At 55.4% G+C, this 19,048-nt stretch overlaps 9 protein-coding genes across 9 annotated transcripts; 2 read left to right on the forward strand and 7 right to left on the reverse strand.

Annotated features, from left to right (window-relative positions):
- Positions 1 to 619: 619 nt before the first annotated feature.
- B0H18DRAFT_1081709 (uncharacterized protein) lies at positions 620 to 4,091 on the reverse strand (the record flags this gene model as incomplete). The annotated part of the gene is made up of 18 exons (XM_048031430.1): positions 620 to 725; positions 763 to 817; positions 844 to 884; positions 914 to 963; positions 1,021 to 1,111; positions 1,141 to 1,236; positions 1,257 to 1,334; positions 1,383 to 1,409; positions 1,449 to 1,467; positions 1,501 to 1,847; positions 1,919 to 1,942; positions 1,989 to 2,107; positions 2,136 to 2,165; positions 2,186 to 2,825; positions 2,870 to 3,284; positions 3,312 to 3,713; positions 3,791 to 3,956; positions 4,026 to 4,091. The coding sequence occupies 18 exons, from the start codon at positions 4,089 to 4,091 to the stop codon at positions 620 to 622; spliced, it is 2,772 nt and encodes a 923-aa protein (XP_047900648.1).
- A 1,124-nt stretch (positions 4,092 to 5,215) lies between these two features.
- Positions 5,216 to 6,631, reverse strand: B0H18DRAFT_201818 (uncharacterized protein). Its single transcript, XM_048037089.1, has 5 exons — positions 6,167 to 6,631; positions 5,986 to 6,114; positions 5,719 to 5,926; positions 5,467 to 5,655; positions 5,216 to 5,414 (listed from the first exon to the last, which is right to left on the reverse strand). Exons 1-4 carry the CDS (start codon positions 6,413 to 6,415, stop codon positions 5,486 to 5,488), a joined length of 756 nt encoding a protein of 251 aa, XP_047900649.1. The 5' UTR covers positions 6,416 to 6,631; the 3' UTR covers positions 5,216 to 5,414; positions 5,467 to 5,485.
- Positions 6,632 to 7,823: 1,192 nt separating this feature from the next.
- Positions 7,824 to 9,036, reverse strand: B0H18DRAFT_971225 (DNA-directed RNA polymerase III subunit Rpc5). Its single transcript, XM_048043773.1, has 4 exons — positions 8,538 to 9,036; positions 8,279 to 8,487; positions 8,140 to 8,256; positions 7,824 to 8,092 (listed from the first exon to the last, which is right to left on the reverse strand). The coding sequence occupies exons 1-4, from the start codon at positions 8,929 to 8,931 to the stop codon at positions 7,985 to 7,987; spliced, it is 828 nt and encodes a 275-aa protein (XP_047900650.1). The 5' UTR covers positions 8,932 to 9,036; the 3' UTR covers positions 7,824 to 7,984.
- A 243-nt stretch (positions 9,037 to 9,279) lies between these two features.
- On the reverse strand, positions 9,280 to 11,471 carry B0H18DRAFT_1113380 (uncharacterized protein; the record flags this gene model as incomplete). Its single annotated transcript, XM_048032942.1, has 7 exons — positions 9,280 to 9,806; positions 9,853 to 9,964; positions 10,014 to 10,474; positions 10,525 to 10,611; positions 10,659 to 10,803; positions 10,856 to 10,904; positions 10,960 to 11,471. 7 exons carry the CDS (start codon positions 11,469 to 11,471, stop codon positions 9,280 to 9,282), a joined length of 1,893 nt encoding a protein of 630 aa, XP_047900651.1.
- Positions 11,472 to 11,704: 233 nt separating this feature from the next.
- On the forward strand, positions 11,705 to 12,813 carry B0H18DRAFT_201878 (P-loop containing nucleoside triphosphate hydrolase protein). Its single transcript, XM_048037090.1, has 3 exons — positions 11,705 to 12,294; positions 12,371 to 12,516; positions 12,568 to 12,813. Exons 1-3 carry the CDS (start codon positions 12,091 to 12,093, stop codon positions 12,767 to 12,769), a joined length of 552 nt encoding a protein of 183 aa, XP_047900652.1. The 5' UTR covers positions 11,705 to 12,090; the 3' UTR covers positions 12,770 to 12,813.
- Positions 12,788 to 13,817, reverse strand: B0H18DRAFT_971234 (uncharacterized protein). The gene is made up of 6 exons (XM_048043774.1): positions 13,466 to 13,817; positions 13,395 to 13,411; positions 13,273 to 13,333; positions 13,161 to 13,218; positions 13,049 to 13,100; positions 12,788 to 12,992 (listed from the first exon to the last, which is right to left on the reverse strand). The coding sequence occupies exons 1-6, from the start codon at positions 13,712 to 13,714 to the stop codon at positions 12,857 to 12,859; spliced, it is 573 nt and encodes a 190-aa protein (XP_047900653.1). The 5' UTR covers positions 13,715 to 13,817; the 3' UTR covers positions 12,788 to 12,856.
- A 573-nt stretch (positions 13,818 to 14,390) lies between these two features.
- Positions 14,391 to 14,990, reverse strand: B0H18DRAFT_1113383 (uncharacterized protein; the record flags this gene model as incomplete). Its single annotated transcript, XM_048032943.1, has 5 exons — positions 14,391 to 14,526; positions 14,581 to 14,632; positions 14,684 to 14,741; positions 14,800 to 14,860; positions 14,929 to 14,990. The coding sequence occupies 5 exons, from the start codon at positions 14,988 to 14,990 to the stop codon at positions 14,391 to 14,393; spliced, it is 369 nt and encodes a 122-aa protein (XP_047900654.1).
- A 576-nt stretch (positions 14,991 to 15,566) lies between these two features.
- B0H18DRAFT_971249 (uncharacterized protein) lies at positions 15,567 to 17,141 on the forward strand. The gene is made up of 5 exons (XM_048043775.1): positions 15,567 to 15,797; positions 15,860 to 16,028; positions 16,121 to 16,261; positions 16,395 to 16,447; positions 16,505 to 17,141. The coding sequence occupies exons 1-5, from the start codon at positions 15,630 to 15,632 to the stop codon at positions 16,973 to 16,975; spliced, it is 1,002 nt and encodes a 333-aa protein (XP_047900655.1). The 5' UTR covers positions 15,567 to 15,629; the 3' UTR covers positions 16,976 to 17,141.
- Positions 17,142 to 17,270: 129 nt separating this feature from the next.
- Positions 17,271 to 19,044, reverse strand: B0H18DRAFT_971251 (uncharacterized protein). The gene is made up of 5 exons (XM_048043776.1): positions 18,624 to 19,044; positions 18,530 to 18,569; positions 18,259 to 18,480; positions 17,685 to 18,202; positions 17,271 to 17,613 (listed from the first exon to the last, which is right to left on the reverse strand). Exons 1-5 carry the CDS (start codon positions 18,848 to 18,850, stop codon positions 17,448 to 17,450), a joined length of 1,173 nt encoding a protein of 390 aa, XP_047900656.1. The 5' UTR covers positions 18,851 to 19,044; the 3' UTR covers positions 17,271 to 17,447.
- Positions 19,045 to 19,048: the final 4 nt, after the last annotated feature.

Here is a 19,048-nt window from a genome sequence, read left to right on the forward strand (position 1 = left end):
GACATGTGCATGCGAAGCCCAAGGTGTATTCACTCGTAGGGCCCAGATGGTCAAGGTGCTCTGGTTGGGGGACGTCTCCGTCGCTACTGATTCCCAGCGCCATCTATTACCCAAGAAGTGTCTGCATATCGTCGGGCAAGTCAGGGTGGTACTGGTTCTGAATCTCGTGGCCGATAGCGAAAGCCTTCACCGATGCATTGCACCTCTTCTCATCCTTGCTCCATGCACATTGATATCACAGCATTGGTCATGCAAGTGTGTCCATTCTCCCACCTGTCGTTATGGCGTTCCGGCGGCATGTATCAGAGGACCAAACTGAACTACCGCTGTTCTGGCCATTGCATTTACTCATGGTCAGTCTTTCGGTGCCTACGGTGCGTCCTGCGACTTCCATTCTCCAGAGACACCCAGCAGATGTCCTTGAGAGCTCAATACACACATATCCCTACATACTGTAACATACATAGACCGAGCGACGTCAGACTCCTAGCGAATGAATCATCAACCTGCAGCAGTAGTCCATGTCATATCCTGCATCTCAATCAAAGTCTCGTGAACGGGTATCACAAAAGCGGGTCGAACTCAAGGCCACATCACATCCACCCGCTCGGGGCTACGACTACTTACCACCGGTAAGCTGCCTCACCAAAAACATTCCCCTCCCCTCTCCATCGCTCTTCGTGCTTCGTATGCCCGTGACCGACTTGGGCGGGGGTACGTCCGTCCTGGCCTCGGCCCGTCATGCAGTTCGTGGGGCTGGACGACAGCTGCCTGGTCGGACTCAGCCCACCGCCCGTGAGCTGCCTCATCATCGCCGCTTCCGAGCCACCAAGGCCAGTGAACTGCGCGCCAGCGTCGTCGTGCCCGTATGCTGGGGCGCGACGCTGCGGCTCCCCGTATGTGAGGGCATAACGGGCTTCTGACGGGAGAAGTCGGATTCCGCATCGAAGCGGGCAAAAGGAGCTTCAATCCGCATTCAGTTAACGGAGGGGTTCGGATGCGGAATGGAATGAAACTCACCAAGCACTCCCTGCACCACACCCGGCCGTCGATGTCGGTCTTCGCTGCGCTGTCGAGCTTCTTCCCGCAGCCTGGTCTGCCTTCCTCCTTCCTCCGCCCCTTCGCCCCTTACCTCCGCACAGGAGGCAGGTTCCGTGCCAGCGCGTGCCCTGCGGCCCAGGCACTACACCTCGCTCCATCGGCGAACCGAGATGTTGCACCCAGGGCACGACACGCCTCCTCCGAACTTGGGGAACGTGAAGGTAGTACTCGTCGCTGGCGCGCTCGGTGGTGGCCGCTCATACCGGCTCGAGGTTGGCTCCCGCGTTGAATAGCTGGCAGTGTTATGAGCCCGAGAGGTCGAGAGGGGCGTCGTGGTAGACGTCGAGATCGATGGCTTCGGGATTGAGCTGGAAATTTATGCACTTTGACTCTCTCCGGCGGTGCACACTATCGCCGTGCCATCAGCTTGATGCATATTCAATTATTGTGGTGCTCGACGTACCTCGACGTGACAAGCACCGTCTTCGCCCCTGACAAAGACTGTCCGTCCTCCTTCACGCTCTTCGAAAGGGCCGTCACAGACTTTGCACCTGAAGCAGGCAGTGTGGTATGTCTTCGGCGGGACACCACTGCTCGCCGGCTCCTCCGGGACTGTCACGAACTTCCCTCCAAACTTCGTCGTGAACAGCGGCAAGTTGCACCTCGCACACCGCGCATCCGATGACAGTGGCGTCGGTGAGGATAAGCTGATTCCACTCGGGAGCGTCTTCGACTTGGGCGTAGGCGTGTTAGAAGAGAACGCGTCGGACGTGCGCAGACGCCGGGTACCGCTGCCTGTAGAAGTGCTGACATTATGCTGCCCGTGTTCTGCGACTTCAACGGAGTAACCTCGCGCTTCCTGACGTTCAGCCCGTACGTCGAGGTGCGGCGACCAGGAGGGCTGAGCGACGGGGGAGTCGACGGTGCCTAGATGAGTGAGTTGTGACGTTGTGTCGGAAAACTCGCCCGCTAGATCCGGAGTAGACGGTACGGACTGGTCATACTCTGTGCTGAGATCCGTGCGCGACGACGTCGTCCGTATGCCGAGTCCAGTTCGCAGCCCATGCTATCGGACGGCGGGATGCACTCAGTACCATCGAGATGTCAGACATCGGCCCAGTCGACTTCGAACGGGCACGTCAACCTCGGTTTCCTGCAGATGATCTGTGCTTATGTCGATGAGGTTGCCCGTGGGTACCTTCTCTCCGAGCAGCGACTCCACTTCGTCGTCGCCCGTCCGGTCGCGACGCAGGGTGTAGTCCGTCTCTCCCGTCTTGTCCTGGCGCACGGAGATCTGGACCGAGCTTGTGGATGGGCTGCTCCGTGAAGATGGTGTCTCCGACTTGCGCGGGATGCGGGATACAGTCTCCCGACCTTCACCGGTGGTGGACATGCCCGTGAATGAAGGGCGGAGCACGCCGCTCTCATCGGCGATGCTGCTACGCGTCCGGGAGCGCGACCGTCTCCTCGCCGTCATAGTCTCCGCCGACGCTTTCTTCGTAGACGATGAACTGGTGGCAGGCGCAGGCGAGGCCTGCCCCAGGAAACGTTTCTTCATTTCTTCAATCGCTTCCTCGGTAGGCTGCTTGGACGTAGCGGAAGGACTGCCATAGCGCGGACTGCCAGTAATCCTAGAGATAGGACTTGAGCCGAAGACATCAGGCTCGGGGCTCCTGAACCGATTGTACGTCCGTCGCGGTGCCGGGCTACCGTCACTCAGCGCATCCTCAGGGTCCGGGCTCCGATACCTGCTCATGCGTCGCGCTGAAAGTGGGCTGCCATCCCTGTCAGGCGTCTCCGGCTCAGGGCTCTGAACCTGTTGTATGACCGCGCACTGGCACCTATTTGCATGGCAGGTGAGGAGCCGAGCGAGGGAAAGGAGTCGGCACGGGCACGTGCGGCCAGTCGTTCGACGATAGGGCTGCTGTCAACGCTGCCTGTGTTGCCTGGTGCATACCTGGATGCCAGGGGACTACGCACAGGTGTGAGAGTTGGACTCTTCAGACCAGAGTTGGTACGGATGGAACGGTCGTCTTTAACTGGAGTGTTCTCTCGACTGCGAATGATGCCGAGACGCTGCTCGAGCTCCTCCAAAGCTGGGCTGCCCTCCCGCTCCCGCTCTCCGCGCCTTGTACCACCCAGGTTGCTTAGTGTACCATCGTCTTTGCGACCAGACTTCTGCGGCGTGTTTCGGGTAGACCTGTTGAGGCAGGAGTCGAAACAGTCTGCACAGCATGGCTTTCCTAGAAGGTCAACCATAGGAATATCACCGATGTCCTTGCCACATCCGTCGCACAAGAAACACTTCTTGTGCCACACTCTACCGCTGTTCTCCACGAAGCCGCCTTCGGTCTTGAGAATCAGGACGGGTCTGTGGCAGGCAGGACAGTCTCCTTTCGAGCCGCCGTTGTCCACAAAGCATGGACGACATAGGAACCGGGTATTGTTTCCGGGAGTGAGGACGACACCAGTCAACGAAAGGGTTGATGGATCAGGATAGATGGTAGCATCAGGAGAGAAGGGAGTGGAACACAGCGCACAGTGAAACGAGTCCAGTGTTTCCTTCGGTTGGAGTACGGATCCATACACTTTCGCGAGCTCGGATCCGTTCGGGTTCGGGAGTATACCTGCCGCTGCTGCTGCGGAACTGGACGGGGGTGACTCCGCGCTACCTACACTGGTGGAGTGTTTGAGCGGGGAGGGCGGACGCGGGTTGTTGCATTGGCAATGTGCGCAGACACGCGCGAACCGAGTGTGACGGACGAGGCGGGGCGCGGGAACCGCCTGGAGGAGCCAGAAGGAGCGGAAGGAGGGGTATCTTCGACTGTCTCTCGGACGGGGCGGGTAGGAGACTTCTCCCTGGTGACATAGGTCTTAGACCACCTATCTTGCGGCCTTCCTTCGTTCTGGTCCCACTTAACAACGGTGCTACAATCGAAGTCGGCACGAGGACATGGGGCAGGGCAAAGAGGCTGCTCACCGACTGCAGTACCGCCGCACTTGCAGCGGGGACCAACAACAATGTCACCGCATCGTCTGCAAAATCCCATCTAGAGTTCAGTGTTTCGTGAATGGCGTGAACGGCGTTAAGTAAGGAATGGCTGGCGAAATACGAGCGAGTGCTACGAGCGAGAGCGTCCCTGAACAGGCATGTTCGACTTCAATGAACCATGCATCAATCACGGTCACGTGTGAGTCGCGTCACTGATGTAGCGCGTTGCCGCCCGCAGCAAGCCGCGAGCGCAGTAGCTGCAGCACATTCTTCGGTGTACATACATGGAGGAGAGCGTTCTATTGCCGTATGTGCTACTAAATCCCCGAAGGCAGTTGACATAAGCAGGCTATTCACAAGTGTACTAGAAGTAGTTGTGGTACATCGTAGAGGCGTACAGATATGAGCCTGCTTGTTTTCAAAAAGTCCTTGCAACGAAGCCATGTCAATCCTTACAACGCTCAAAATTCGCTGCAGAAGGCCAGACTTACGACAGTCGTATCTGTTGTTGAAAATCCAGGGTCCACGTACAGAACTTTGTGCATCTGTTTCACTCAGTCACTAATACACCACGCGATAGGCATCACAAAAATACGTACCGCTCCTAGGAGCTCTGTAGCAGGGATTCAATTCTTCTCCACAAATTTTGATGATAAGCATCTTCGCCCCGCTCGATGGAACGAGAGATATCTTTGAGTGCTGAGCACAAGTTCATGGTCCACGGAGACGAGAGGATACATATGTCTAGAAGAGGATTGTAGCTTCGTCGGAGAGCAGAAGAGGCGAATATACCCGTTCGGTCAGATCTCGCAGTGATCAGACATGTCAAAGCCATGCAGATAGAAGGGGCAACGAGTAGAGCAAGAGGTTCTTCAACATCGAGGAATTGATGCGTCAGGATGAGTAGGAGCACATCGCGCAAGTAATCCAGCCTTCGGCATAGAGCAGAGCATCCAGATGACATCGTTGGTGATCGCACAGACGTAGGTGGCGAACGCCGCTGTAATGAAGAAAAGTCAAGCACATCGAGATGTCGAGGTAAACGGTGCTCACATGCAAGCGCGAGGTCCGTTGGATCCCCATCAGTCAGGACAATCTCCCAGATTGAGGCGTCGCCAAGCTCTTGTCGATATTATCCCGCCGCATGCTATGAGATACCGAGAGAGCCAGAACAGAGGAACTCGCAGTGGCATCAAGCTGTCCGAACTAGTGTTACCGGTCGACAAGCAGTCAACAAGACCACGAAGCAAGGCGCTGTAATTGTTCAGCACCATCGAGCTGGGCCGGCTACGCCAGATGAGCGTCCAAAGCTGCAGGTTTGCCTCAGATCAGATATCCAGTGTCCTCAACGTCTTCGTGTTCAGGATGGTCGGAGACCGTCCTGGTGTACTCCTGTTGAATACTCAGCGAGCATCGTGAAGACTATGACTTGCCTGGTGAGCGCTGCAGTATCTAGTACGACAACGGATGAAATTGAAAGTCGTTTTCCCTGCTTAGCTTCAGAAACTTACTGTCTTCGAGTTTGAGCTTAAGTTCTGATTGGCAGCCCAGCAGCTTCTCCATGGCAGTCCGCAGTGTGTCGGTTCTCACTGCTGACAGGCCTTCGAGGATGACATCTTTCGCTGCGATCAACATGAGCAACGATTGAAGCCCAATTGGCCGCCATCTATCACTACAGCACTTACTGATGGTGGTGACAGGTCCTTGACGCAGATGAAGGAATAATTGTCCGAATGAAGCGCAAAGCTCTGTAATCAAGCTACCCCCATTTTCGCCTTCAGTCAGCAGATATGTCGCACAAGCAGACACTGCTTCGTAGATGACGCCCAGGACAGCAGGTGGTAGATGTTTGCTGCCGGCAGAGATCACAGATATGCTGCGATTTATGAATCTCTGGAAGTTGCGGTCAGTTGACCGGTGTCAGTCAGTAGGATGATGCGAGATGACCGTACTGTCAAGGCAACACAGGCAGTCGCGGGGTTCGCTTCCAGAGCAGTCAATACATCGGTGTTCCCAAATGCAACGCGGCTAGTGCCGTCTTCTTCAAATGGCTCTCCGACATGGTACAACCAGGTCGCAGTCTGGCAAACAATGAGTCCATTGCGATACTCAGAATGCGATGTTGCAAGTTACCAATTGATCGATTGTTTCCGCGTGAGCGATACGCGGGTCATTCCAGAGCTTCCAACACCACGTCATGGTCTGTGGATGTCGAAGAAAAATGACTTGAGCAGCGTCGAGCGTTGTGGACGGAGTTATTAGATCCGTGTCCGTAGAAAATCCGGTTGTCGGACGCATGACGACCACGATGTGACGGAGTAAGGTAGCATCTGTATTGGGCCGGAAGCTACCTCGGTCAAAGTCATTGTGCAGTACCTCCATTGCCTTAAAGCAGGTATATTGCACGTCAATGAATGCCTGCAATGAGACTGCGAGTCATACCGCAAACAAGGACACAAACATGGCGCAAGTGACCCTGTCTTGCATGCCAAGCCCGTCAGTGCTGCTGAGGACCGGAATGGACATAGTGCGTGTTGCGGCTGGGGTGCGGCCGAGATACGAGAGCAATGCAGCCATGAGCTTCTGGCGATCGAAGCTACGGTCAACTGTTAGTTAGGCGCACGAAGCTAGTCCCCGATCCGGAATGCCGCCCACCTCGCTCTGTACAGTGCGCTGCTACCCTGGAAGTGAGACCGTAGTATGTAGATACCGTAGAGCAAACACAGGGCGAGACGGCAAGCAGCCGGCGAGGCGTAGGCCGCCGACAAAACGCTCGGCAAAGCGGCCCATGTGCCTGGTAATGGCAAAGTGTCAACAATTGAAAGCCAGAACCGCTGAATAGTCCACTCACTCGGTAGCTGTGTCGCAGCGCGCAATGAGTGGCATTCAAATTGTTTCTGCACGCTAGCGTGGCAGTCCCCTGACTGGCCTGCGAGTGGAAGAAACCCGGCTGCAACTGTCGTGACAGCCTCTCCTAGCTTCGCGAAGACAACGTCTACCCAACAGACGACCGCCGAAGATGCCGCGCCTGCGTGGACTTCGCGAGCTGCAATGGTATAGAATACCTGCCTATATGCGAATAGCAGCGCAATAAATTCAGGGTCCACTGAGGAACAACGATTGTTTCCGCTCAGCGAAGGAGGCCACCGGGAAAAAAGAACATACGGAGTGCGGTCATCGCGGCTTCAATGTCCTGTATATCGAGATTATCTGGATGCGAGGAAAGGATGCCATTCTCCAAGTAAGAGAGAATGGTGGCCGAAGCGACTTGGATGACATCGTGTAAAGAATCATCCTGCGGACACATGTGAGAATAGTTGAATTTGTAACTTTCGGCGGTGTAAACCTTTTGCACCGTCTCCAGGTCGAGCGATTGAAGATCCTGAATCGCTTGCTCGATATTCGCGCTGGATGGCTTTATGTCCTGCGAGCTATTCTGGCTAGGACAACGCGCCTGGGTAGTGGCTATATGCGCGAACGTTGTCACGTCCCAGCCTTCTACAGATCCTTGAGATTCTGACTCCGTGTCGCTGTCCATTCTCTCCTTGATACTGCGGTGAGCACTGTCCAGAAAGCAACGGACGTCGGATGCAAGTAGGAAAGGCGGGCCTCGCGCCGAACTCATGCAACTGCCACGTGAGCCGATGTGACCAATGGCAGGGAAGCAGCGACCTGTCAAAATGCAATCAGACGACAGAATATCCGTGAGTAGCTTGAACTATCTCAGACAACGTAGCCAGGCATGCACATGCTCATCAGTGAGCACGGCATATATTTGACATCCCGTACCATCGTTTCAGGGCGTACAGGACACGAATTTATCAGCAAGCACTGTAGAGCCGCGCCGAGAACCCCTCGAGCACTATGATGCTGTCGTATGTAGTCCCGGTAGTCGTTGACTGTGTTATCCATTGCAATTGGATCCAGAGAACGATCTCGTGTCAAGAGATGTCACAAGCCTTTGATATCTTTCAGCACAGTAGTTATGTCTGTCTTACATTCCAGTTGTTCGTCACTACGCGAGAAGACAGAGTCGAACGCATTATTCGACTCCTCGGCCTATACGGGCGGTGAGACAATGATGTGAGAGCTGCCGTGCCACCCACCTCTCCGTCGCAATATTGATAATCCTGCCACTCTTGATCCTCCTCGTCGTGGATGAGCTTCAGCATGTCCCGTCGCACTTGTGTCATTCCTCCCTGGGCTGAGGACCCTTGTCGTCGCTTTCCGAACAGCGACCTGCACCTCCTTCGCTCCGCCGGCAGGTTTCTTCTCTTTTTTGGGTGCAGGCGCGGGGGCCGGCTCGTCAGGGTCTGGCGGAGGGCCCTCGTCGGAGTCATCATCTGAACCGGCACCTCCTCGGCCTCGTCTGTTTTTCCGGTTCAATACGTCCATGTAAGTTAACGTCGGACGTAGCTGGTGCGTTTCGCTTATTGGGTGTAGATGCAATTGGCCTACATGGGGCAATCAGCATAGAACAGAGATGATCGTTTGTCCTACGCACCATCCCGCACGATGCCCAGCACGTACACGCCCGCATGAGGAACCTGTTCACTCCGCATCCGCGCCTCGGCGAGCCTGGGCTCTTCCCCTTCTCTCTGCTTCACTTGCAAGAGGGCTTGGTTCTTCTCCTTGTCATCCTCCACCCTAGCCTTTCCCAAATCCCTGGACCGCTCCCCATTCCAGACCTCCGGACGTGTATCCACAGGCACATGCAGCTCTAGCCTTCGCACGCCAGGCTTCAGTCGTGCCTTGATGCGCTTCCCGCTGGCAGCGGCCGTAGGAGGCACTTGAAGTGGACGCGTGAGCAGTGGATACTGGTGGATGTGCACATCCGGGACGAGCGCGTTAGAGTAGCGGATGGGCAGCACGCTGACGAGTTGGTCGTCCTCGTTCATGGTCGTCGGCGGTGGCTGCAGATTGAGTGCGCGGCAGATCTTGGATCGAGCAATACTTGTGCTTCTCCGCGATCTCGATCTGGGCAGATCGTAATCGGCCCCGGCACGGATGTAACTTGGTCAGTTTCCAGTGACACAATATATTGCTACTTTTACTGATAGAGTGGGCATGCATACATACAAAGGCTGTGGTGCTGTTATGATACAGTGGTGATGCGGATGCGAAAGCTGCAGGCTAATAAGTAGGAATATCAACGCTAGCTACTGTTCCTGGGGAGCCTACTGGGGTCTTGTGAGTCGATATTAGTCCGCTGGTCTGTCCATGCGTCGAGGGAGAATCTACGTGGTTCAAGAGAGCTCTTGATGGCCCCGAGTTCGGGGTTGAACGTAGCACGTCTGCGTGTGAGTCGAACGAAAAGCGGGAGAACTTGCAGTAGGAGAAGACGGAGGATACGGTAGAGGCGTAAGGGTGTCAAAGGCAGGTGATCTAGGAGGGGAGTCATGAGGGGATGTCAGCTGTTGGAAGTGTAAGGACGGGAGTGATGATGCGGCTGATGGCTTTCTTGAGGACGATGGCGTGATTGGCGAGACAGCGTACGAGGAAAAGGGAACGTCCTGCGAAGAGGCGTGGTTTGGGAAAAAGCTAGCGACCCCTTCACCAGGCCTGTTGGTCTGGATACGTGCGGGTGACGGCGAGCTGCTGTTACGGGATGATCTCGTCCGGTGCGGACCAGGACCATAGAAGACTTCTGAGTAGTCCCCGTCTGTGCGAAGCATGCGATCCCAGGCAGCCGGATGCTGCAAGACGGATTCCAGCTCATGCCGGCGAACCACTCTTGAGAAGCTGTGCATCGTGAACAAGGAGATGATGATCCCTGTTGCAGGTAAGTAAAAATAGCACAGAGGATGATGTTTGCTCACAGTTCAATGTTATCCACTGTTCCGCGCCTAAGTCGGGGTTGCTATGTATGCCGACGAGGAGCGCGATAGCGAGTGCCATGAATATACCGGTGATCATGGTAGTATACAATAGCTACACCAAGGTCAACGCCCGCAGGAGCTGTGGGAAGCTGGAGACGCACCTCGTTCCTCAGCATCTGTTGGAACAGCTGACGGCCAAAGAAGTGGTGGCCCCATCTTCGTGTTACGGAGACCCAAGGGAGAGAGGAGAACTGTGTGAAGCGTCGAACAGCGGATCGTGAGGATATACGGCCAGGCGCGGATCGTCGGGAAGGTTGGGGAAGAGGAAATTCTCCTGGCAGAGATGGCTTTCGTTGGTACGCGATCCCAGCAGGGAAGTCATCGTCAGACCATAATCGAGAAATCCACTCCTTGAGTGCGTGCATCATGGCGCACAGATAGGGTCTACCGCCATTGGTAGAGCTCGCATGTGCTTCCGGTACGTAGTCCCACCATCCCCTCCGAGACGGTATTCCCTCCATGTTTGCATCATTTCGCTCGTAGAGTTTTCCTTCATCTGCGGCGGATATCGTAATACGAGCCTCGGCCCGTGTGCGGCAGGACTTCCAGACGGCGAGAAAGACTGATTGCTTGGTGAGCGGGAAAGAGGACATGACCCAGAAAGCAACTCACAACACGCGCATAGTATAGCAGTTTCGATGAATTCGGTTAAGATGATAGCAGACATGTGGGACGGTTGGCCGGTATCCTGACACACACCTGTCTGGCGTCAGACACATACGACTGGTCTATAGGATCGTCCATACCATATCGTGATCGATGCGCACTGTAGTTCGCGATCTCCAGTCCTACCAGAGTCCACATAATGGCCGTCACACAGAGCAGAAACAGCAATACAAGCCGACTATTGCCCAGGCATCGGTACGCCTTCACGCCGATGATACCTGAGATCTGCCAAAGCACGCGTGAAGCCTTGGTCAAGCTTCAGGGCTTTGCCACATACCATAGCATCGCAAGATAGCTTCGTGAACACCTTCCTGACGGCATCGATCCTGGCATAAATGATCTATAGCGGCCCATCTGCATACATAATGTACTAGCACTCACGTATTACAGCCAACTGTCATGTCCAGCAACCCCACAGCGCTCACGACGATGGCGACGAGTCCAAGGAGCTGGCTCAACGCGAGCAGGTAGAAGAGTGTCTTGTCCTTCACCCTGGTTCTCCGGAGGAACAAGACCGACTTGCGAGCGTTGCGCAGGAAGAAGACCAAGAGGCCACCCGCGACGAACACCGGAGCTTTGGACACCGTCATCTCATCTACATACGCCTGAGAGAGCAGCGAGCCATCGGCCATGGCATAGTAGGTTGGCCGAAAGGATGGAAGCGGTGCATCGTAGAACTGGTCGTAGCGCGAGATGGTCACATCCGCCTGGAGATTGATGACCACGGGCGCTGCAGAACCCGCGGCTGTGGGCGCGGGGAACGGCAGGATCTGTGCGTTTGAGATCGTGGTCGCTGCCGGGGGAGTAGGAGGGGATGAAGGCATGTAGAAGGAGGGGACGGTCGCCGAGGGCCATGGCGGGATGGATTGGGAGAGCGATGTTCCCATGAACATGTCTCGGCGGGGGCACAGGCTGGAAAGAGCGGGGCCGGGCGGGCGGACTCAAGAAGGCTGCAGCATTTGTCGGTGCGGGCTGAAGGAGGCGAGTCGTCGGAAGAACGTGATCAACTGTCCGCCAGCTGCGGGAAGACAGTCGGGCAGCCGGGAGCAGTCAAATGTCGCGCGATGGTCCGTCCAAGAGCCATAACACCTTATATGTCTGCCTCCACGCGAGCAGGCGGGCCCTTACAGGTGGTGCTCAGGGCTATCCCCAACACGGCTACATGGCTTTGTGCGCACACCGCCTAGCCGACGTCGTGCATAATAGCATTCCCTGCGACCTGTCGCACTCCTGTCTCCTCCTGTCTACACCGCGCCGACGGCGCAGCTATCCCTCCCGACGGTGGCGGCAACACGCCTCGAGTCTCGCACTCAGGCCCGCCGCCGGCTTCCCAGACGCCAAGGCCCAAGCGTCCACTCCCCCGGCGCAGTGATCGAGCGGCGAGCCCGGCGGCGTCCTCCGGTGATTTTTCGCACACGCCCTCCTCGTAACACGCAGCCTCGCGCGTTCCAGTCAGTCGAGTTCCTCTACTACATCGCCACCCCCTACGCCCACTGTCCAGCACACAGCCAGATGCCATCTTCCACATCCAAACACGCCCCCGTCATCGTGATCACCGGAACCCCCGGTACGGGCAAGACCACGCATGCCCAGCTCCTCGTCGAGGAATCGCCGGTCCCTCTAAAACATATCAACGTCGGCGAGTGGGTCAAGGAGCAGGAGCTGTACGAGGAGTACGACGAGGACTGGCAAAGCTACACAGTCGACGAGGACAAGGTGCGTCTGTTCTCCGACTTCGGGCAATCTGCAATGGCTGGTCTGATGGGTGGCGTCGCGATGTCCATTGCGTTAGCTCCTAGATGCATTAGAGCCCATAGCATCAGCAGGCGGTGTGATACTTGATTGGCACACCAGTGATATATTCCCGGAGCGATGGGTCGATCTGGTAGTCGTGCTTCGCTGTGATCACACTCAGTTGTGGGAGCGTCTGGAAAAGCGGTGAGTCATATCAACGCCTTTCTCAGGGTCGTCACTTATATCGTCATCCAGGGGGTATCCTTCCAAAAAGATTCAAGAGAACAATGAAGCCGAAATCATGGAGGTCGTTCTGGATGAAGCACGGTCGTCATATGCACCAGAGATCGTAGTCGACCTCAAAAGCGAAAGCACCGAGGACCTAGAGTCTAACGTAGCTCGGATAGTGCAATGGATTGAAGCATGGAGGAAAGATCATCGCACAGCAGAACAATGAGAATAACATTCGCGAAAGCACGAGAGCGACCTGAAGTGGTCAGTTATCAAGTAAGTAGGGAGGGCGCGTAGCTATGTTTGATCTTCCTCAGGCGGGCCCAAACACCCACATCCGCTTGCGATCTCGCAACTCGAGACCACCCGGCGCTTCCTGCTCCGTGCGGATACGTTTGGGGGACTTTTTCTTGCCTTCGGCGATGCGAACTTTCTCGAAGTAGACGTACCTAAAGAGCAGACAGTGAGCTGAAGTGATCTCACGCATGCAGACAAAAGGCCTTACGCAGCATAGTACGTGCCATTCTCCGCACCTCCGGTTGGACCACTTTGTTTCACTGAATAGGTCGAACGCGTCATACGCGACGCCAGTTTACCTACATGCGTACGCGACTCACTGAAGCGGTTGTAGGAGTTGTTGTTAACCTTCCCAATTTCAGTCAGCCAATGCGTGACCTATACCAGGACAAACGTCATTACTCAAGTGGCGTAGCATAGCTAAGCACATACCTTGAATCCGGGTGTCTTTTGAAGAGCGCGGATCTTCCGTCTGATATCGTTACAGTCGTCGCTACAACGAGTATACATCCTCAGCATGGGGTCAGTTAGGCCTTCGTACAAACGGGACGCACTAGACTGGCACGCCTCCCTACAAGTCAGGGTAAGTCAAGCAATATTTGAGAAAGAGTAGCGAGTGGCTTACGTCTTCATCCTCCCCTTCCAGCTTGATCTCCCGCCAATCCTTCGACGGAGCAGGTTCTTTGGCTTTTGCGCCTCTGCCTTTGCCCTTGGCAGGAGCTGTCGAAGTGGACGCTTCAGGCGCGCCAGATGCGCCCGACGTCCGCGCCTTCTTCGCCTTCGGTTTCTCGTCGTCAGATGCGACGCCATCCGACGCGTTCGACGGGTCAAAGGCGTCGAACTCGTCGACAGCGTCAGACTTGCGCTTGGGCATGGTCAATATGTACGAGATTTTGCGAGATAATACACTAAGAGGAAGCTGAGCAACGGTTGTGGGACGTGCGCAAAAGCAGGTAGATGGTGGTCAATGGAGGCCGCCTGGAGCTGGTTACGTATGTTTATATGGCCGGGATAAATTGGAATTTGGGGCGCGCCATCGCGTATTCGCTTGCTGGAAACAGTCTAGCCAGGACGCCACAGATTCCCAGACGATCCGGTCTCGTGATCGCGACGCGCCGCGGTACTTGGTATTTACACGGTGCCGTACAACGCCCTACCGAAACCCGCCCATTACTCAAATGGCCTTCATACTAGTTCAATTCACAACGTGCAGGTCTGGGGTGGCGCATTCAAACGCTCACCGCTACAGACCGGCGCCACGTCTGAGCACATTGCGTTGTTTGCTTGCTGCAATTATTACATGTCCATTTCATCAGCGTCACCTTCGCAATGCCGGAAGGCAATTGTAGCTCGATAATTGATCAAGTAGGAATGAACGTTGTTCCTTTCATAAGTGGGCGAGACCTGGCCAGTCACATCATGCACTATCATGCACTGCTCGAGGCATCAGTGCCACTGGCATTGGTATAATTGAATTGAATTACAAATGCGGAAGAGCAGCCTCGGCTCAAGACAGTCGTCTAGCCCTCATACCCAGTGAAAGCATGCAGCTAATTGTGGGTCGAGTCTCGACTCTGTCTGTGATTCTTGATAGCAAAGCCCTGGGGGTAGGCAAGTTCGTTCTCTTCGCGTCTCGCCGTCTTCTTCTTGCCTTCAACTATCCTGACTTTCTCGAAGTATATGTAGCTGTAAGGAGGATAAATGAGGCTCGTAGCTCATGATGAGCATCCGACGACTTACGCAGCATAATAAATGCCGTTCTCGACTCCCGCATTGGGTCCCGCAGCTTTCACTTCGTGGGTGTCATCAGCATGTGGGTCGATTCGAAAGCGAAACCACTCACTGAATCGGGACCATGAGTTGTACTTGATACCTCCTATATTGCGGAGCCAGTATGTAATCTACACACACGGCGAGTCAGTATCTGCTCTCGATTTGTGAAGGTGCTACAATTCTCACCCTGAAGCCCTGAGTTCGCTGCAACTTGCGAATCTTCCGTCGGATAACGTCGCAGTCGTCGCTGGTGCGGTAGAACGGTTACAGTCAAGGAGTATAGTAGTAAGACGTAGACGCTCACTAGACTGGTACGGAGTCCTGAGGTAGTTCGGGGCCAGGAATGAGACATCGCACAACACTTGCATAGTAGACATAGAGCACCACACACCTGGTCCTCGCCTCCTATACGGATTTCTCGCCAGTCTATCGACCGTTTGACTTCCGTGAGCCAGTGGCTTCATGGATTGAAGGGCCATATCCGGCGGTATCCCCGTCGTCGGTTGTTGTGCGGACAGGCGGCATTTCACAGGCAGCGACGAGTAGGAAGTAAAGTATCAAGTCAGGGAAAGACTGCATGCCCAGACGCACTCACCCTTTATTTATACATACCTGAAGCCACTGGCAGGGACGATGGATCCTCGGCGGTCCAGTCGGTGGGCGGATTGTGGACCGGCTGTCTGGAACGGACGAGAATCGAGATCCGCGGCACCTCCGTTCAGGTGGCGCGGCGTTGCAGGTCGCCGCCCAGCCCCGTGACCGCGGCAGGGATGTGACGACACGCGTTTTGGCTGTCACGCTGTACTAAACGCTAAGCCGGGCGCTTGTTCGCGAGAGAATCCCAGACACGCCGTGTTGACGCCTGTGGCTGCCGAGACCATCGGTTCCCGCAATTGGCAGTGGCAAACCTAGCGAGCCGTATTCGAACTGATGGTGGGAAGCTTGTCCGACGGCCCGTATTCGGACAGGGCCAGCGGTGAGTTGCCATACTTGGACTTTGCGTCCTTGCACTTACCATGCCGCGCCGTCGCAAAGATGCACAGCAGTCCGACATGGACCAGATAGTTGACGAGGTGGAGATGGACGAAGACGGGCAGCCCGAATCCGAGGAAATGGCTGTAGACGCTTCTGACGATGACGAGGCGACGGAAGACAAGGACGGGGAAGGGCCAGAGGAAGAAGACGTGCGCGTCTTTCCTACGCTTGTCACTTGACTTGCTCACGAAAAGCTCTCCGTTTAACGCAGGGAAACTCAGACCTGGATGCCTTATCGGATTCTCCGGGCGACCAACAAGAAATGGGTCCCGCAACCCAACCCCGCCTCAGGATCAAGCTGAAACTCGGCGCGCAGCAAACAGCTGTGTCAACTCCAGACGAAGTGCCAGCACCTTCGTCTCGCAGAATTATAGCTCGCGGTATGTCTATTGCAACCTTACATCCGCTGGCGCTGACTCCGCCCCCCCCAGACATCGACATCGAGTCTGAAGACGAAGATGATGAAGTCGAGAACGAGAAGAAGAAGAGGACGAGGATGAGGATGCACAGTCTACGCGCTCTACGTCCGTAGCTACGGCGGGCACCAATAAAGCATTGACGGCACGTCAAGCCGTCCTTGCGAACGTTGTGGATGCCTCGCATGTTTCACTCGGTACGTATCGCCACGTATGGTCACTGTTCGTGAATGGATCTTTACAGTCTGATGACCTGTAATGTAGGGCCGACGCCCAACTCGCGGAAGAAGAAACCACTCACAGAGATGGAGCTCGCCCTAAAACGCGAAGAGACGGCGCGCAAGCGCAGGAATCTTACAGAGAAGAAGCTGGAGGACGAGAAGGTACGAGGACATTTATGCCCACAACGACGAAGACGTAAGCTTACCGCCACCACGTAGACCGAGACCATAAACCGTCTGCTCAAGAAGCAAACTCGCGCCCGAGGGAAGCGTAATGCCCTCGCCACGGCTGAGGATCGCCCATCTACGGGAGGCGGCGGAGACGATGCGGAGGAAGGTGTGGAGGCTGAGCCTTCCGAACCTTTCATCCCCACAATGTACCGCTGGGTCTCAACATCCCGCATGTCAGCACAAGGTGCGGAAGGCGAGGCAACCTCTGAAAAGACAATGTCTCTATCCTTCTCCGTGCCTATTTCGGTCTTGCCGCCGTCCAGAGAGCAGTCTGAGTCTGCCTCTGCGGCGATGGACGTCGACAAGCCAGCTGTTCCGGAGAGGCCGAAGCAACAATTGCAGGCGACGTGCGACGTGCAAGGATGCTCCGAGCGGCGCAAGTACCGATTGGTGAGGGGCTTCACCAAGGGTGCTTGCGGGATGGCCCACTTGAAAGCTCTCGAAGCACAACTGGCGTAGCTCTCAGGTCACTTGTGTGTACAGGTGCCGCAGGCCAGATCCTCATAGCCACCCTCCTAGTACGTCCAGTTGACTCATATTGTGTATTTTTTGCTCGGAGAATTGCCCTGTTGTATTTGTATCTGTACTTGCTTTCATGCTATCGATCTATTGTGATCCTCCTCGCTGACGTATGAAACACAGCTGCATGGCTAGTGAATGTGTTAGTGTTGTCAGGTTCATGCCGACGCCGTCTAGCTGAGCGCGTCCATGTCAACGCTGGATATCTCACACAATGTTCGGGCTGGTCCAACAGCACATCGTGAGCCATTTGAATGTTCAACGAGATACAATCCATTTGTCATTAAATGGTGGTAAGTACACCATCAGTATGAGACCCGACTAGAATACTACTACCGTCGCTATGCGCAGCCCATATTCGAGTGATCGTCCGGCACCTTGACCTTGAAAACGAGAAACAGTTCCATCTATACTACGCGACACAACAGTTGGCAGAGCAAAGCAACCAGAAGACACTGGACAGACAGGCGACCGCGAGGGCGGACATGGGTAACGCAGCCCGAGGAGATGCTCCGTTGACAGGGAGGAAGCCGCCAGCTGTTGTGGTCGCCACTACGATCGTAGATATCGACGTCTGCCTGTACATGCGCAACCGATGATCAACATTCCGTCGATCGGGATACGAGCTATATGGGCTTGCAGAACTTACGTCGTTGTGAACACCTCTGTTGTATCCGACCCAGTGGCGGTGCTGACGATGGTCTTGAGATCGGTCGACACCGAGGTGACAGTACTAGTCTGTACCGATGTCCGGATGGCGGTGGTGGTGACGACAGAGACACTCGCGGTGTTCGTGTACGAAGTGGGGGCGGGCGTCGTGTAGCTCCCCGAATACGGGTAAGATTCGGAATACGCGCCGCTAGAGGTGTAGTTGTAGTAACTGGAGTAGTGAGCGTCCGTGGGCTCTACGCCGGTGGTGGCCGGGAGGCTGGACGGCGATATGGTAAGCGGCGTACCGCCCTCTGTGCTGGTGGTAGCCTCGGCCTCCCCATCTGCAGCGTCTGGATCACGCGCAGACAGTGAAGACGATGATCGTTTATTCTTCAGCTGGAGATGTGCTTGTAGGCCGGAAGAGCACATCATGCGAGCACGTTCATCTGGGACTACGACGAGAATAGGAATGTTTATGGACTGGCGACGGCTTGATCGCCTTGTCTGGAGTTGAAGCTGATGACCGTAGTGAATCCAGAAGATCCGACTCGAAGTGAATGGGTAATACGTACTGTATGCCTTCCAGACGGTAGGCACAGAGGTACAGGCCATCGGTACCGCAAAGCGACATCCTCCCCACGACTTTCGTGAGTTATGAGGGCCAGATCAGTCTCGGGGGACAACCAGAACTTCGCTTTTGCGCGGAATGGAATCAATAGCATGTTTAGGTCGTCCGGTGACAGCCGATCGGCACCATCTCGCTGTGAGGAAGAGGTGTCCGAGCCGAGGTGTACCTGAAACTGGGTAAGTTCACACCGTCATGGTGCAGCACTGAACTGTTACGCGTATGACCACATCTGTGTATCCACCAGCTTCCCATATTCTACATGCTAATTTTCAGTAGGCTAGCAAATGAGGAAGGGCTGTAGACACGCACGCATTTGTTGACGATACGTCGAAAGCGACTTGTCCTTCAAGGACATCCAATTGGTAAGGCAATGGTTCCGCGCTTGCAAAGAGCGGGAGTAGCAACAGCGCCAGGCAAAGAATGATTGTGTAAAAGAGCGTCGTGCGTGACAGCGACAAAGAAGCGGTGGAACCTGATGATTTCTGTCCAAGTACGAGAGGGGGGCGTCGGTGGTCCGGCACCTTGATGAGGCCCATGCTTTACATACGAGTGGGCAGGTAGCCTGTACCTCAATCGCCAGTAGTGCGAGTCGAATGGCGAGAGCCTAGGAGAGCGCAGGGAACATGGCCGTGTGCTGGGAAGAGCACGAGGCGGTCGAGCGGCGAGTGAGGATGGCCAGTGCCGCCACAGTGACTGTTGCTATTGGTTGCTACGCTACTTCAGCTTACCCGGGG

The sequence above is a fragment of the Fomitopsis serialis genome, assembly GCF_022376445.1.
Source record: "Fomitopsis serialis strain Sig1Antser10 chromosome Unknown B0H18scaffold_2, whole genome shotgun sequence".
NCBI lineage: Eukaryota > Fungi > Basidiomycota > Agaricomycetes > Polyporales > Fomitopsidaceae > Fomitopsis > Fomitopsis serialis.